We start from the raw sequence: 17154 nt of genomic DNA on the forward strand, positions 1-17154 counted from the left end.
CAGTAAAAAAAAAAAAAAAAAAAGGAAAATTATAACTTTTGACATAATGCATGCATGCATCTCTACTTCCATTCAGTTACACCTTTTAACTTAATTGTAATATACAAAGTACAACAACAACAAACCCAATGTAATCCCACAAGTGTGGTCTGAGAAGGGTAGAGTATATGCAGACCTTTGAGAAGGTAGAGAAGCTATTTCCGGTAGACCCTCGGCAAATCTACACTAGCAAAATGGTGAAAGTTCTTTAAAACTGCTCAAATCTATGAGAGCATTGTTCAAAAGACACACTTTATATTCAGTAATGTGAGAGACCAGAAATGAATGAGAAGAAATGGCACTGACAAAAGCCAGGTGAAGATACAATAAAAATATTGCTCAGTAGAGAAACACCATTTTTGTATTAAAGATACAACACAGCTCAACAACTCAGAAAATAACTAGAGTCGAGTTCAACAGCATTCCTCGGGTCAAGGGCTGTGATTTATTTGTTGTCCTTAGGTTCAAGGGCTGCAATTTCTTTGACAACTTGCGCTTTGTCGGCCTCAAACTGCTCATCCTCTGCACACAAGAAAAGATGAGTAAGGACAACAACAATGAAGTGTGCTTTCACATGACATGGTGTGTTCTTTTCTATTGTGTTTCGTACCTTTGTCAGTCTTAAAATCGGCAAAGAGGCGAAGAAGTTTGCTTCTGTTAGCAACAAGGATGCTCACAATATCCGGAGGCTTGTTGTGGTTTGCAGCAAATAGCTGCAAATCTTTCAAAGGTCAGAGAGAAAGCATTTGACAAATGGAGTTAATGAGTGGATATATAAAAGGATGTCAAAACAAATAAGGTACCTTGAAGACATGAAACGCTTCTAGCTGGATACTCTTGCTCGACTCCTGCCAAAGAGGAACTCAGCAATCAACATCGGATAAAAGCAATACTATATTTATGTTTTTTTTTTTTTTTTGAAATTGAATCATAGTATTTAAGAACATTTGTTAACGACTCGCTGATGTTAGGCTGTTCATGTCAGCTGAGTGATGGGAAAAAAAGCCTCCAACTTTCCCGTATTAACGGGTTAGATTATACTCCAAAATCAACCCATAGATACCCAACAATCAAGAATCATAATCTGTTAATATACATGTATAGATTTGGCTTTGACCAATTCTTGTAGTAACTCACGTCGAAACGTCCAAATTTAACCTGATACCACATTTTCCACCCATTTATGCATGTCTGACCTTAAACTAGCAAACCACAGAAAGGGTATATTGAGAAGCATAGTAAAGCCCTAGAGAATAGAAAGCAAATGGAAATAACTGCACCAAAAGAATAATGGACATTGAAAGAGACACGAGGAAAGAAAAAACAAACAATGACAGTGAGCAAGAGGGAAGGATGGAAGGTGATCAATACCCTGAGCAGATTCATGAGAATCCTCAAGTTTTCTCTTGAGCTAACATAACGTGTCATTACAGCAGAATTTGAGCGGTCCAACAGCATATCTGCCAAGAGCTGCGACAGTAAAGCAGATATTTATAAAGACTTATAAAGAAGAAACTTTTAAACGAGGCATCTTTGAAACTAAAAGTCACTAAGTTCCATACATATTTTCTATGACACCAAAAAGCCAAAAAGATCTGCATTTATATTTAAGCCTACGTAATGGTTCAACTTTTCCTTCAAAGAATCTGACATAGCTTTCATTAATAAAAACCCAAAATATACCAGGAATGACATTCCATATGCTTCTAATATCTTTTTCACCCTCCGGTCTGACCAGCATAGCTAGTGTTCTTTACCAATAACCCCAGTTCAGTCCACATGGAATTAGAAATAAACTTCACAGCATTGCCACCAAATAGTGCAGCAACAACTAAGTAATCAATTCATCATGCCTCTCAACACAGTTAACAAAAATAAAAAATCCCCTTCTTTGTAATTTTTTTTTTATGTCAAACGAGCTTCATAGGTAGCCAGCTACTTTTATATATAATCTTCAAAAGCCCTTAGTTTACTGCAAAGGATGATGATACCACCTTATAGGCAGACTTAAATCCTTAACAGTAACATTCCATCCCTTCGGTGTTTCCACCTCGGAGTGTCTGGTGTGTGCCTTGTAGAGATTAACTACTCTCTCCTATTTTCTTCTTAATATGAATGGATTCCCTCCCAATAATAATCAATCTAAAATGTACATTTACTTATGTATTTGCTAAAGAGTTATCAAAACTGCAAATGAACATCCCTGAGAGGAAAAGAGCTGCAAATGGAAAAGAAAAAAAAAAAAAAAAATCTTCCACAAAATGCAGATCAACATTCAAGTCAGGAAAACATCTCATTTGTGTAAGATCTGGAGGATTAACGAAAGAAATGCACTTTTTACATTAATTATTCATAATGCAACGTCCCAAGCTTACTTTGAGATTCTTCCCGAAATGTGAGAGATTCCAAAGAAACAAAATTCATACCAGAATTACCAGAACTATACTATTAAACTGAATATTTCCACATCAAGAGGGAACAAATCCCTTACCTTGACAGCTTGTCTTCTGGTGATGTAGTTACTAGACTCAAGCAGCTTCGAGTTATACTCCGTGAAAAACTGAAACCAGAACCAGAAGAGGGTGTATGAGTCAACAAAAATCTATTTTCCAGAACAACTAACAAGTCATTCATAAGCAAGCCAATAAGAAGAATAGAAACAGCTATTACAAATGAAATATAAGTACCCCCGCAACTTCTGAAAACATCTGCATATCACTTCACTAACTCCCACTAATGCAAATAAACAAACAAATGAAGTTGAAGTAGTTGATCCAACAATCTTGTTAACCCTCAAGATGCAAACCAATTTTCAGTATCCGTTAGATAATTACAATTGACCCTTTCCAATATCACCCCTTCCCTCAACTCAATAAATCTGGATGCAATAGCCACTAGAAGAAACAGAATTAAGGTCTCCAATTTAAAATTATAATACTACTATGCCTTTTCCTTTTATCTCCTTCCGAGATTCTCCTCTTGATCAATATTTTCTCCTCAAGCTTTCCACATAATAGCTCAAAATTTAGGTTTTATACTCTATTGCCAAAATTTAGATCGAAACACTCAAGAACAAAAAATAGACTTCACAATCATGTAATCATAACAAAGAACTTAATAATGTAAGCAGAACTAGTATTGAAGAGGTAGCTTGAGAGAAATATGTATATTAACAAAAATAAAGCCACTGGCAGGCAGCATAATTCTTCGAAAGAGACAATATGTGGTTCAAACAATATGCTTGCACACGTTCTTCAGTATGAACACTTATCCAAATAATTAACTTTCATTACCCAGTCATAATTCTTCGAAAGAAATTCAGCTACTGTTGATTTGTGCCTTGTCAAGAGTTCCTGATCAAGAATTACAAGCCAATCAGGATAATGTCACAGTAGTCATGATAAACTAGTTCTTACAGAATAGCAAAAGCTATATATTTCAAGAGCCACTTTTCCCAACGAGTGCTTGCTTCTATGAGAAACAAATAACCCCATACCACAAAAACTCTCTCGTATAAATATGGATGACAACAATGGTTAATGAATTCCCATGAAACTAATGAAGTTACTTCTTATTGAATATTTTCCACTTTAAAGTAGTATAAAGGCTTCACTTTCTAATTTTTCTCCCAACTTAATGATGTGTGATAGGCAAAGGAGAAGCAGACAGTGATAGTGATAATTCCGCATGATTACGAAATGCTCAGTGGTCAACATTGTAATGACAATGATGATTCTGCATGAAGCAGGATTATCTATACGATTTCATTCCGGAATCATGATCAACAATGTTTAACCTTGAAAGTTGCAGCAGCATCAGCAGCAATGTCAAAATTTGGCAGCTGAATATAATCGAAAAACTTTTTCATATGCTCTGACTCCAAGACATACCTAAAAACCAAAGAGAATGCAAGTTCTTAGAAAAGAAGACCCATTTAGTAGCAGGGAGCTACATTTTTATGTTTCTATCGAAGCCATAAAGAGATCACTGAAAGAAGCTAATTAATTCAACAGCATGTCAGATAACTAAATCTCCTAACACCAATAAACTTAAAAGGAGCAAAAAAAATATTCTAGACAGTTTACTAAAAGACAAAAAAAGCCATCAAATAGGTTCATATGGTTTACCTTGCGACACTCTGGTGGCGAATGCACTCCCTCAACATTGCACCATAATGCAAAGCCATATCTGCATTCTCATATCTAGATGACATGGGAAAAGGATCATCAGAAGTCAGCAAACACACAGCCAGGAGATTAGCAACAGAAATCCTTAGAAACATCTTTTGCCCCCAAGAAATAACTTCCTTGAAAGTTATCCGACAAAATGCTTGCAAAAATGCAGTGGAAAAGTACAACCTCGGCCCATTTATGTGATAAAATTTGACTATCCACGCAGATGACATTATAAACATCCAGTAAATACTTACATTTGGAGTAATAAAGAAAATAAGGTCTGTGCTGAAATTAATATCTCAATTTAATTCTCGAAGTTAGTCATGGTGTAGAGCTGATATTTCTAGAGGACCAAAAAAGGAAGTGTTTAAAACAAAAGAAAATCCTGCAGACAAGGTTAGTCACCAAAAAAGAAGAATGAAAAAATAAGGACTATGAAAACTTTTTTTATCAAGTATAAAGAAAACAAAGAACTTCTAGTCTAAAAGTTTCTTTCATCCAAATAATCTGACCTAGCTTTCACATGGATACAGATTAGAAACGTCTGTCAGAAAGTAAAGGTAAGAACAACTTAACGAATATGGAAAACTAATAAACATGACGCATTCGACAATGCAGGACAATGCAACATACTAGCAAGCCACCACATTTGAAACATTTTCTGTACTGTAGCTTACCCTAATACTAATACGTCCATCAGATCAATGTTTGCTTCCAAGTAATCACAGGCAATCAGCCGTGACTGAACCTGCTGTCGCTGCAGATTTGCTACTACTTGAGTAGCATCTTTGCGGGTCTGTGGCATAGAGAAACATCATTTTAATAGGAAAATAAGGAGGACGAAAACAAGATAACAGGCTAAACAGAAGTGAAACCCCATTTCGAAATGATCAATTAATGTAGTAGAACCATCTTAAAGATTAGAGAACAAAAACCAGATCACACTCTCGAGAGAGAAAAAAAACATAAATAAGACCCAGCTGATATGACAAGAGCGAGAGAATCTGACCGTAAGCAACTTTCTGAACTCACAGAAGATGTTAACATACCTCTAGATTCAAATTGGGAAGACAATTAATTATCAGCCGAAGCGTGTTCTCTCTGAAGAATTCTAGAGTCAACTGAGCACAAGCCTCAGCGAGAGGTTCAGATTCACCATTCCCATAAAGAATAAGCTTTAATTCTCGGATTGACTTGCTTAACTCCATCATCTGCAGATAAGCATTTAAGGTTAAAAAGTGTATAACTTCATCAGAAAAAAGAGAAGTGCATAACAAACACTATACTAAACATAAGTTATCAAAAGAATAGTTCTTATGGCAGCATTATCTATCCCAAATTATTAGGAATATATATCAGCGACATTCAAAATAGTGGCATTGTCACTGATGATTCAATCATAATATTCCAGAACGTAAAAAAAAATCAATTCTACTGCATATCACGAGAAAGGACTTATCCACCACTTCCATTTTTTGTTTAGCAATTAGTGTTCCACATAATAAAATTAAATTTTGATAACAAGAAAATGACCCAAACCACGGGTAATTCCCCAGTCCGATGGCCCTCGAAATTGTTTGCACCCGAGCGGGTTTCGAACTTGAGACCTTGAAAGGGAGCACCCCAAGCTAAAGCTATTGCTATTTTTCCCAAGAAATCACAAAGCAATCTAATTCAAAAGCATTCATTCAAACAAATTGAACCAAATCAAACCATGGCAGTTACCAATTCTACAGTACTGCCTATCACTATATAACACTTAGCCACCACTTCCCTAGCTTGTTTAGCAATCTACAGAATTAAAATTAAAACTTGATCACAAGTAAATGAACCAGATCCAGATTGGACCAAATAAAGCTATCCGAATTCTGAAAATTTCCACAAAGCAAGCTAATTCAAAAGCATTGACTCAAACAAATTGATCCAAAACAATCAACTTCAGTTTCAAAGCAAATTACTTGAGTTCGGCTATACGAATCCTCTATATTCATTCCGCTCAATTCAGGCCACAATTTCAAGAACTAAGCCAATTTTCAAAAAGAATCACCCCAACAAATTGAACAAAATTCTAGCATCACTACAAAACACTTATGCACCTAGTCAATAAGAGTTATTAACAAATCCACAGAATTAAAAGTTAAAATTTTGAAAACAAGCAAATGAACCAGATCCGGACCAACTAAAGCTATCCCATTTCTGAAAAATCTACAAAGCATTGACACAAATAAATTGAGCCAAATCAATCAACTATGTCTCGAAACAAATTACTTGAAGTCGGTTCTATGAATCCTTTGTAAGGAGATTGGTGGAGCAGTATAGGGAGCGGAAGAGGGACTTGCACATGGTATTCATTGACCTAGAAAAGGCTTACGACAGAGTGCCAAGAGAGGTCCTATGGAGATGCTTGGAGGCTAAAGGTGTACCTTTGGTGTACATTAGAGCGATAAAGAACATGTATGATGGAGATAAGACTAGGGTAAGGACGGTAGGAGGAGACTCGGAGCACTTCTCTGTTATGATGGGGTTGCATCAGGGATCAGCTCTTAAGCCCGTTTCTACTCGCCTTGGTGATGGATGAATTGACGCGACAAATACAAGGTGAGGTGCCTTGGTGTATGTTGTTCGCAGATGACATAGTCTTGATTAATGAGACTCGCAGCGGAGTTAACGCTAAGCTGGAGGGCTGGAGAAAGACGTTGGAGTCTAAAGGATTTAAATTGAGTAGGACAAGACAGAATACTTGGAGTCCAGGTTCAATGGCATACCGCATGAGGCTGACGAGGAAGTGAGGCTTGGTACCCAGGCCATTCAAAAGAAAGGAAGTTTCAAGTATCTTGGGTCTATTATACAGGGAGATGGGGATATCGACGATGATGTTTCACATCGTATTGGTGCAGGGTGGATGAAATGGAGGCTCGCTTCCGGAGTGCTGTGTGACAAGAAAGTGCCACCAAAACTTAAAGGCAAGTTCTACAAAGTGGTGGTTAGATAGACTTTATTGTACGGGGCGGAGTGTTGGCCAATCAAGAACTCTCATGTTCAGAAGATGAAAGTCGCCGAAATGTGAATGCTGTGATGGATGTGTGGGCACACTAGGAGGAATAGAATTAGGAATGAAGATATCCGAGACAAGGTGGGAGTGGCATCGGTGGAGAACAAGATGCGGGAAGCGAGGCGAGATGGTTTGGGCATGTGAAGAGGAGAGAGACACGGATGCTCCGGTGCGGAGGTGTGAGAGGTTGGCTATGGACGGTTTCGGGGAGAGGTAAAGGGAGGCCGAAGAAGTATTGGGGAGAGGTGATTAGACAGGGACATGGCGCGGTTTCGACTTCATCGAGGACATGACCTTAGATAGGAGGTTGTGGAGGACTCGGACAGGATAGAAGGCTAGGTTACTTATCCTTTCATAGTTGTAGTTTTGCTCATTCGTTTATTGCCATTTGATTTTACGCTTATATTTGTTGGGCCTTGTACTTTGATTATCTTATTTATTTATGGTAGCTGATGCTCCTTTCTTTCCGCATCGTTCATCATGACTTTCTCGCTTTTTGTTATTCCTCGTTTTCATATTGTTTTTATATGCTTGTCCCTATCTGGTTTTTGTCTTGTTTTCTCTCTTGAGCCGAGGGTCTTTCGGAAACAGCCGCCCTACCTTTCAAGGTGGGGGTAAGGTCTGCGTACACTCTACCCTCCCCAGACCCCATATTGTGGGACTCTACTGGGCATGTTGTTGTTGTTGTTGGTTAGATGAATCCTCTATATCCATTCCCCTAAATTCAGCTCACTAATCGACAAGCTAAGCCAATTCAAAAGACTTACCCCAATAACAAATCAATCAATCATCACATTACGTCTCAATTACAGACTAGTTAGAATCGAAGATATAAATCACTATATATTTTGCTCATTTAGGTCTCATTTTTCTTCCAATACAATAAGACAAGGTAACAATTCTGCAAAAATCAAAATCAAATCAAAATCAAACATTTTGATTCAAACAAGTTGAAACAAATCAATCAATGTCAATCTCAAACTAAATTACTTGAGGTCAACTATACAAATCCTCTACATCCATTCAACTAAATTCAAGTCACTAACTCACAAATCAAGCCATTTTAAAAGGACTCGCCCCAACAAATTGAACATAATGCTGCTGCATATCAGAATAAAACACTCACACACAACTTCCATAGTTTTTTTGTTTTTAGCAATCTACAGAATTAAAAATTAAATTTTGATCACAAGTAAATGAACGAGATCCAAATTGGACCAACTAAAACTATCCCATTTCTGTAAAATCTCAGAAAGCAAGCTAATTCAAAAGCATTGACTCAAATTAGTCGAGTTCAGATATATCAATCCTCTACATCCATTCCACTCTATTCAGGTCACTGATTCACAAACTAAGCCAATGAAAGTCTCATCTCAACAAACAAAAAACACAAGTCAAATTAGACAAATGTAACTTAATATCGAACCTTTTCATCTCGTTTAGTCTCACGAGTATCAAGAACACACTCAATATACATAAGAAGATCACAAAGCAAGCTAATTCAAGATCATAAACTCAAACAAATTGAACCAAATCAATCAACTTTAGTCTCAAACCAGATTAGTTGAGGTCAACTATATGAATCCTCTACATCCATTCCACTAAATTTCAAGTCATTAATTCACAAAGTAAGCCAACTTCAAAGAACTCCCTAAGCCAATATCAAAGAACTCACCCCAACAAAATAGTAAGACAAATTAGACAATGTAACATTCAGTTAATCAATCAATAATCAACTAAACGTTGAAAACTTCAACCCAATAGAACCAAATCAATCAACTTCAGTCTCAAACCAAATTACTTGAGTTCAGCTATATGAATCCACTATATCCATTCCCTTTCAATTCAGCTTACTAACAAAAAAGGCAAGTCAAATTAGACAAATGTAACTAAAAATCAAACCTTTTCTTCTCGTTTAGCAATCTACAGAATTAATAATTAAATTTTGATCACAAGCAAGCGAACCAGATCCAAATGGGACCAACTAATATTAAAATTCTCACAAAACAAGCTAAATCAAAAGCATTTGCTCAAATAAAAGTCACCCTTCTTCTTGATTCCAGTTTCCTTCAACAAAGAAAGTGACTTTCTGAGATAACAACTATTAGTTGAGTGACCAAGGTCGCCTATATGAACCTATATATCTATTACCCTCCAATTTCAGCTTGCTAATTTACAAACTAAGCTACCCAACAAAGAAAAAAAAACAAGTAAAATTAGAGAAATGTAACTGAAAATCCAACCTTTTCTTAGTATCGCGAGTATGAAGAACACCCTCAACATACATAAAGAGATCACAAGACAAGCTAATTTTTTTTTAAACTGGTTAAGTTATCACAAAACAAGCTAATTCAAAAGAATTGACTCAAATAAAATTGAAACAAATCAATCAACTTCAGTCTCAAACCAAATTCAGGTCACTAATTCACAAACTAAGCCAATTTCAAAGAACACGTCCCAACAATAGAACAAAAAAGCAAATAAAATTAGACAAATGTAACTAAAAATCCAAACCTTTTCTTCACGTTTAGTCTCCCTAGTATCAGCAACACCCTCAACATACACAAAAAGATACAAAACAAGAATTCAAGATCACAAATCACAACTTCAGTCTCATTTTTTTTTCAAACATGAACAAAAAAGCAAATAAAATTAGACAAATGTAACAAAACAAGCCTAATTCTCCCAAGTATCCTCAACATACACAAAAAGATACAAAACAAGCTAATTCAAGATCATTGAAAAAAAGAAATTGAAACAAATCAATCAACTTCAGTCTCACACCAAATTCAGGTCACTAATTCACAAACTAAGCCAATTTCAAAGAACACATCCCAACAATTGAACAAAAAAGCAAGTAAAATTAGACAAATGTAACTGAAAATCCAAACCTTTTCTTCACGTTTAGTCTCCCGAGTATCAGGAACACCCTCAACATACACAACAAGATCATAGAACAAGCTAATTCAAGATCATTGAAAAAAAATTGAAACAAATCAAAAAAAAAATTCAAAAAAATTAGACAAATGTAACTGAAAACCAACCTTTTCTTCACGAGCAAATGTAACACACAAAACAAGCTTTCAAAGAAACTCAAACAAAATAAAAAATCAATCAACTTTAGTCTCAAACCAAATTTGATTCAAACAAGTTTCTGCTCAATTCAAATCAATCAAACTAAGACAATTCAAAAAGACTCATCCCAACAATCAATCATCAACTATGCCTCAAATCCAAACTAATTAGGAACTTAGGATCAAAGATATAATTTCCTTATATATTTTTCTCTACTTGGGTCCCATTTTTATTCAATACAAGATAAGACAAATGTAACAACCTTTCAAAAAGAAAAATCAAACCTTTTGATTCAAACAAGTTGAACCAAATCAATCAACTTCAGTCTGAAATCAAGTTACTTGAGGTCAACTATATGAATCCTCTACATCCATTATAAACTCAATTCAAAATTAAAACCCAATCTCAAAAGCAAACAAAAAAAAAGCAAGTCAAATGTGACAATGTAACTATCATTCAATCAATCATCAACTAAAAATTGAAAATTTCAAACCTTTTCTTCTCGTTTAGCAATCTACATAATTAAAAATTAAATTCTGAACACAAGCGAACAAACCAGATCCAAATGAGACCAACTAAAGCTATCCCATTTCTGAAAATTTTCACTAAGCAAGCTAATTCAACTAAAGTGAACCAAATCAATGAACTTTAGTCTCAAACCAAATTCGCTGAGGTCGACTATATGAATCCTCTATACTAATTCACAAACTAAGCCAATTTCAAAGAACTCATCCCAACAATTGAACTAAAAAAGCAAAGTAAAATTAGAGAAATGTAACTAAAAACCCAACCTTTTCATCATGTTTAGTATCACGAGTATCTTGAACACAATCAAGATAGATAAGAAGATCACGAGTTTGACAAACAAAGTCCACAGGAGTCTTAGGTTTAGACTTAAATAAACCTTTCATCTCAGCAGCATCACCTGCACCAAAACTATTCTCTCTAAACGATGTCGCTGCTGCAACAGCAGTTGTTGGAATAGGGGGCGAGAGCCTCTAAACCACATTTGATTGTTGTGGTTCTAATGAGGCTCTGCCCCCTTTCGGTCCTGATCCAAATTGAACCAACTAAAGCACCCCATTCTGAAAAATCTCACAAACCAAGCTAATTCAAAAGCATTGACTCAAACCAATTTACTTGGGTTTCAAATAAAATTAGTTGAATCCTCTATATCCATTAAACTCAATTCAGGTCACTAATTCACAAACTAAGCCAATTTCATAGAACTCACCCCAACAAAAAAGCAAAACAAAATTAGAAAATGACACAATCATTCAATCAATCAATCATCAACTAAAAATAATTGAAAATTTAAAACCTTTTGTTCTCGTTTGGTTTGGCGAGTATCAGATCTAGATTATGTACAAATGCTTTTAGGATAATATTTTTTGCTTACGTACCGCACACAGAGGCGGATCTAGGATTTGAAGGTGCCGGGTGCCATAATTTTCTTCAATGTACATCTTCTTAGGAACGTGTTCGGTCGGGCCCATCTCTTTTTAGTTTATTCGGGTCAACTTAATAGGCCTTTTTTTATTTGCAAATATGAAAATTACACGTCAAAAATCAAGAAACGAACATAATTAACATCTTAAACAAGGAATCACACCCATTAACAACAAGATAAAATCAACATCTTCACCAAGGGGCTTACATCTTTTATGTATATTAAAAAATGAACTTGCACAACTAAAATAACATCTTCAATAAAGGAATTATACCAATCAAAATAAGAAAAATAATAGAAGTACTCTTCAATAGGTAATTACACCCCATAAGTAAATGTAGAATTAGATAAACTACAAGTTCTCAAAAGTAAATCATAAATTTCATGTTTTTCTAAGCAATGCTTGTGAAATTTCCATCACAATTTAAGTAGTAAAGTGATTTAAATTGAATTTAACAATTATAGAATAGCACAATTTTTTATAATATACTCCCTCCATCCATCTTTATTTGTCCGCTGTACTCAAAATATTTGTCCACTTTTCCTTGTAAGTTATATAGTTTGAAAAACCAAGACATAATTTACCATTTTATACCTATTTTACCCTTATTATTAAGTACTCCTATTCATTTCTCATTTTATTTATTGCTTATTAAGAGTGTCCCAAGTCAAATATAGACAAGTAAACATGGACGGGGGGAGTAATAAACAAATGAAATTATAAAAAAATGAATTTTGATCTCAATTCAAAATTCCCATTGAGACCCAAGTTTTTCGATTTAAATACTCACATATTTGAGATTAAGAAAAATGCTTAATTTAAGGGATTTTGAAGTTTCTATTTGTGTGTTCTCGCTAGAGATCACAGATAAAATAATAGAATAGAGGAAAGACAATATAAATAATAAAAAGATAAATAGAAAATTGGGAGAGCCGAAAAGGGAATTACTGGTACAAAGGAACTAAAATCCACAAGAAAAACGGGAGTCGGAAATGTTCAAGATAGATTCAAACTTGTGTCTACCAGTCATGGCACCTTTGTCTAATTTGCGGCGAAGGTGGCGGAGATCAAATATTTAACCTAGTTTAAACACATTGCAACATAGACATATAAAAAATTTATCAATCTAGGGAATGCCATGCCAACCCCACCCTAAAGGGTGGATCCGCCCCTGACCGCACACAAAAACAAAAACAAAAAAGTAAGAAACCCAATTATTTTCTTGGAAAACATTTTCCATCGTACCGAATACACTCTAAAAGTTTAAATTTTGATAACAAGCAAATGAACCAGATCTAATGGGACCAACTAAAGCTATCCATTTCTGTGAATTTTCACAAAACAAGCTAATTCAAAAGCATTGGCTTCCAAATTAGTTGAGTTCAATTATATGAATCCTCTATATCCATTCCCCTCCAATTCAGCTTACTAATTCACAAACTTAGCACATTGAACCCAACAAACAAAAAAGCAAGTCAAATTAAACCTTTTCTTCCAAGCAAGAAATGGGAAATTCCTTATATATATTGCTCAGTTCTCAAACCAAATTACTTGAGGTCGGTTATATGAATCCTCTATATCCATTAGCTCTATTCAGCTCACTAATTCACAAATTCAGCCAATCCAAAAAGACTTACCCCAACAATCAATCAATCTATCATCAACTATGACTCAAATCCAATCTAGTTAGGATCGAAGATATAATTCCCTATATATTTCGCTCTATTCGGGTCCCATTTGGATAAGACAAGGTAACAATTTTGCAAAAATAAACAGATCAAACCTTTTCTTCTTGTTTGGTCTCGCGGGTGTCAAGAACACCCTCAACTTACATAAAAAGATCACAAAACAAGCTAATTCAAAAGAATTTGATCAAACAAATTGAACCAAATATCTCAAATCAAATTAGTTGAGTTCAGCTATATGAATCTTTTATATCCATTAAACTCAATTCAGTTCACTAATCCACAAACTGAGCCAATTCCAAAGAACACATGCCAACAATTGAACCAAAAAAAAAAAAAAAGGGCAAGTCAAAATTAGAGAAATGTAAGTAAATAATCAAACCTTTTCTTCACGTTTAGTTTCGCAAGTATCAAGAACGCCCTCAACATACTTAAAAAGATCACAAAACAAGCTAATTCAAAAGAATTGACTCAAACCAAATTAGTTGAGGTCGACTATATGAATCCTCTATCCTAATTCACAAACTAAGCAACCCAAAAAACAAAAAAAGCAAGTCAAACTAGACAAATGTAACTAAAAATCAAACCTTTTCATCACGTTTAGTCTCACGAGTATATTGAACACGGTCAACATATATAAGAAGATCACAAAAGCAAGCTAATTCAAGATCAATAATAAAAAACAAAATTTGAACCAAATCAATCAACTTCAGTCTCAAACCAAATTCAGCTTACTATTTCACAAACTCAGCAACCCAACAAACAAAAAAAGCAAGTCAAATTAGACATTGTACCTGAAAATCCGACCTTTTCTTCACGTTTAGTCTCGCGAGTATCAAGAACACCCTCAACATACATAGAAAGATCACAAAACAAGCTAATTCAAAAGAATTAACTCAAAACAAATTGAACCAAATCAATCAACTTTAGTCTCAAACCAAATTAGTCGAGGTCGACTATATGAATTCTCTATACTAATTGACAAACTAAGCCAATTTCAAAGAACACATCCCAACAATTGAACAAAAAATTGAAAATTTCCTTCAATATAGAAAGCTAACTTTCTTAGATAATAACTATTCGTTGACCGACCATCCGTCGAAATCAACCCAATAGAACCAAATCAATCAACTTCACTCTCACACAAAATTAGTTGAACCCAACAATTGAACAAAAAAAGGCAAGTAAAATTAGAGAAATGTAACTGAAAATCGAACCTTTTTTTCACGTTTACTCTCGCGAGTATCAGGAACACCCACAACATACATAAAATTGATCAAACCAAATTAGTTGAGGTCGACTATATGAATCCTCTATACTAATTCACAAACTAAGCAACCCAACAAACAAAAAAAGCAAAGTAAAATTAGAGAAATTTAACTAAAAACTAGAACCTTTTCATCATGTTTAGTCTCGCGAGTATCAAGAACACCCTCAACATACATAAAAAGATCACAAAACAAGCTAATTCAAAAGAACTGACTCAAACTAAGCCAATTCCAAAGAAACGCATCCCAACAATTGAACTAAAAAAAAAAAGCAAGTCAAACAAGACAAATATAACTAAAAATCGAACCTTTTCATCACGTTTAGTCTCACGAGTATCTTGAACACGGTTAACATACATAAAAAGATCACAAAAGCAAGCTAATTCAAGATCAATAATAAAAAACAAAAATTGAACCAAATCAATCAACTTTAATCTCGAACCAAATTCAGCTTACTAATTCACAAACTCAGCAACCCAACAAACAAAAAAAGCAAGTCAAATTAGACATTGTACCTGAAAATCCAACCTTGTCATCATGTTTAGTCTCGCGAATATCAAGAACACCCTCAACATACATAGAAAGATCACAAAACAAGCTAATTCAAAAGAATTAACTCAAACAAATCCAATTTCAAAGAACACATCCCAACAACTGAACACAAAAAAAGCAAAGTAAAATTAGAGAAATGTAACTTAAAACTCTAACCTTTTCATCACGTTTACCATCACGAGTATCTTGAACACGTTCAAGATAAACAAGAAGCTCACGAGTTTGCCTGACAAAGTCAACAGGAGTCTTTGGTTTAGGCTTAAATAAACCTTTCATCTTAGTAGCATCACTATTCTCTCTAAATGATGTCCCTGTTGTTGTTGGAATAATAGGGGACGAGAGCCTTTGAACCACATTTGATTGTTGTGGTTCTAAGGCTCTGTCCCCTTTTGGTTTTGATATACAGATTCCTATGTTTCCTTTATTTCAACAAACACAAATTTTTTTTGGTTTTCTTTACTGATACCAGTTGAACTACTCTTCTTCTTTTCCTCACTCTTCTACTTCACGGGGTTCCATTTTTACTCATTTTTTGGTGTGGGGTTTGTGAGTTTTGTGGATTTGGAGAAGATAATCTTGATTTGATCTATGATGGGTAAGTAGTTCCTATGTTTCTTGATTTTTTTTTTTCTACATACTAGTGGAATTGAATTGTTCTTGTTATAGTTGTTCTTGAATGGCTTTTTCAAGATTTGGTGTGAATTTTTGTGGTTTTTTTTAAAGAGTTGAATTTTTGTGGGTTTTTTTAAAGAGTTGATCTTGATTTGATCTATAGTGGAGTAAGTTTAAAATTGCCGACGAGTATTTGTAGTTTTCTACTATAATAAAATCTGCACATCCTCTGTTTACTTCCCAAAATGTTACCAGAACTGTAACTGTATTTGACCTTTTTTTTTTTCCATTATAACTCTCATTATGTTTTCTTTTATCTATATACTTTACACTCACACGTCAATACAAAAAGGTTACGGTGAAGTGAAAAGTATTGTATTCATCCTTAGTCAGATCTGTCGAATTCGAATCTTATGATGAAGTCGTTTTTTCCTATAGGAGCACTTTATTTCTCAAAAAAAAAAAAAAAGAGGAAAAAAGTAGAGGTAGGGGGTTCGAGAGCCATGAATATGAAGCCGTCTTTAATTTTGACTTTCCGATGCGAGTTCAGATTAGTCGGGCTTTAAAATAAGTAACACACATTGAGTGAAAAATCAAAATAATTATATAGTCCACAAAAATGTTTTGATCAGAGAATAAAATTGAAAGAGTACAAGATAAATGAATATGCTAGAGCTGGGTTCAGAATATCGTGAGACTGTTCGATCCATATTTAGTGTGGGCGTTAGAGCACTGTACATTATCCCACTCAAGAATGTTTTCTAGAACTCTTGACCCCCCGAATTTGGAGTATTCTTACCTTCAACAATTCATAGGGTTCAATAAGCAATCGATATTTCACGATAAGGGGGTATTGAATCTCCATTTTTCTTTTCCTAATGACATAAGAAAATACGACCTGATATATAACTAATCATTATGAACTTTCAATCAAATATCCTTTCTCAATTTTAATTATTACAACAATTATGAGTATAAGTAAACCCGAAAAAGAAATTGTTATATGAAAAAAAATAGTACATATTGTGGTGATTAAGGTAAATAATTGAAAAATACCAATTTACTTTCTGTCTTCCTACTAAACAAATCTTTAATTCCAAAATATCATAGCAACAAAATTTACTACTACTGCTACTTACTTGATATTTAATTGTCTCATAAATTTCAAGTTTGTCAGGAACTTTTAAGCAGTAGCCAACTATAACTGACTATTAATACAAGGAGCAACATAAAGAGAGGTAAAAG

The 17154-nt window shown here is 34.5% G+C and overlaps 1 protein-coding gene across 2 annotated transcripts; it reads right to left on the reverse strand.

Annotated features, from left to right (window-relative positions):
* Positions 1 to 234: 234 nt before the first annotated feature.
* On the reverse strand, positions 235 to 15776 carry LOC132058797 (putative MO25-like protein At5g47540). 2 transcript variants are annotated; one of them, XM_059451149.1, is made up of 11 exons: positions 15454 to 15776; positions 5264 to 5425; positions 4892 to 5010; positions 4167 to 4241; positions 3836 to 3929; positions 3333 to 3392; positions 2531 to 2599; positions 1411 to 1509; positions 843 to 887; positions 650 to 752; positions 235 to 561 (listed from the first exon to the last, which is right to left on the reverse strand). In XM_059451149.1, exons 1-11 carry the CDS (start codon positions 15571 to 15573, stop codon positions 485 to 487), a joined length of 1023 nt encoding a protein of 340 aa, XP_059307132.1. In that variant the 5' UTR covers positions 15574 to 15776; the 3' UTR covers positions 235 to 484. The 2 variants fall into 2 exon arrangements, with proteins under 2 accessions (XP_059307132.1, XP_059307133.1); XM_059451150.1 differs by lacking the exon at positions 2531 to 2599.
* Between the last annotated feature and the right edge of the window lie 1378 nt (positions 15777 to 17154).

Source organism: Lycium ferocissimum, chromosome 6 (genome assembly GCF_029784015.1).
Source record: "Lycium ferocissimum isolate CSIRO_LF1 chromosome 6, AGI_CSIRO_Lferr_CH_V1, whole genome shotgun sequence".
NCBI classification, from domain to species: domain Eukaryota; kingdom Viridiplantae; phylum Streptophyta; class Magnoliopsida; order Solanales; family Solanaceae; genus Lycium; species Lycium ferocissimum.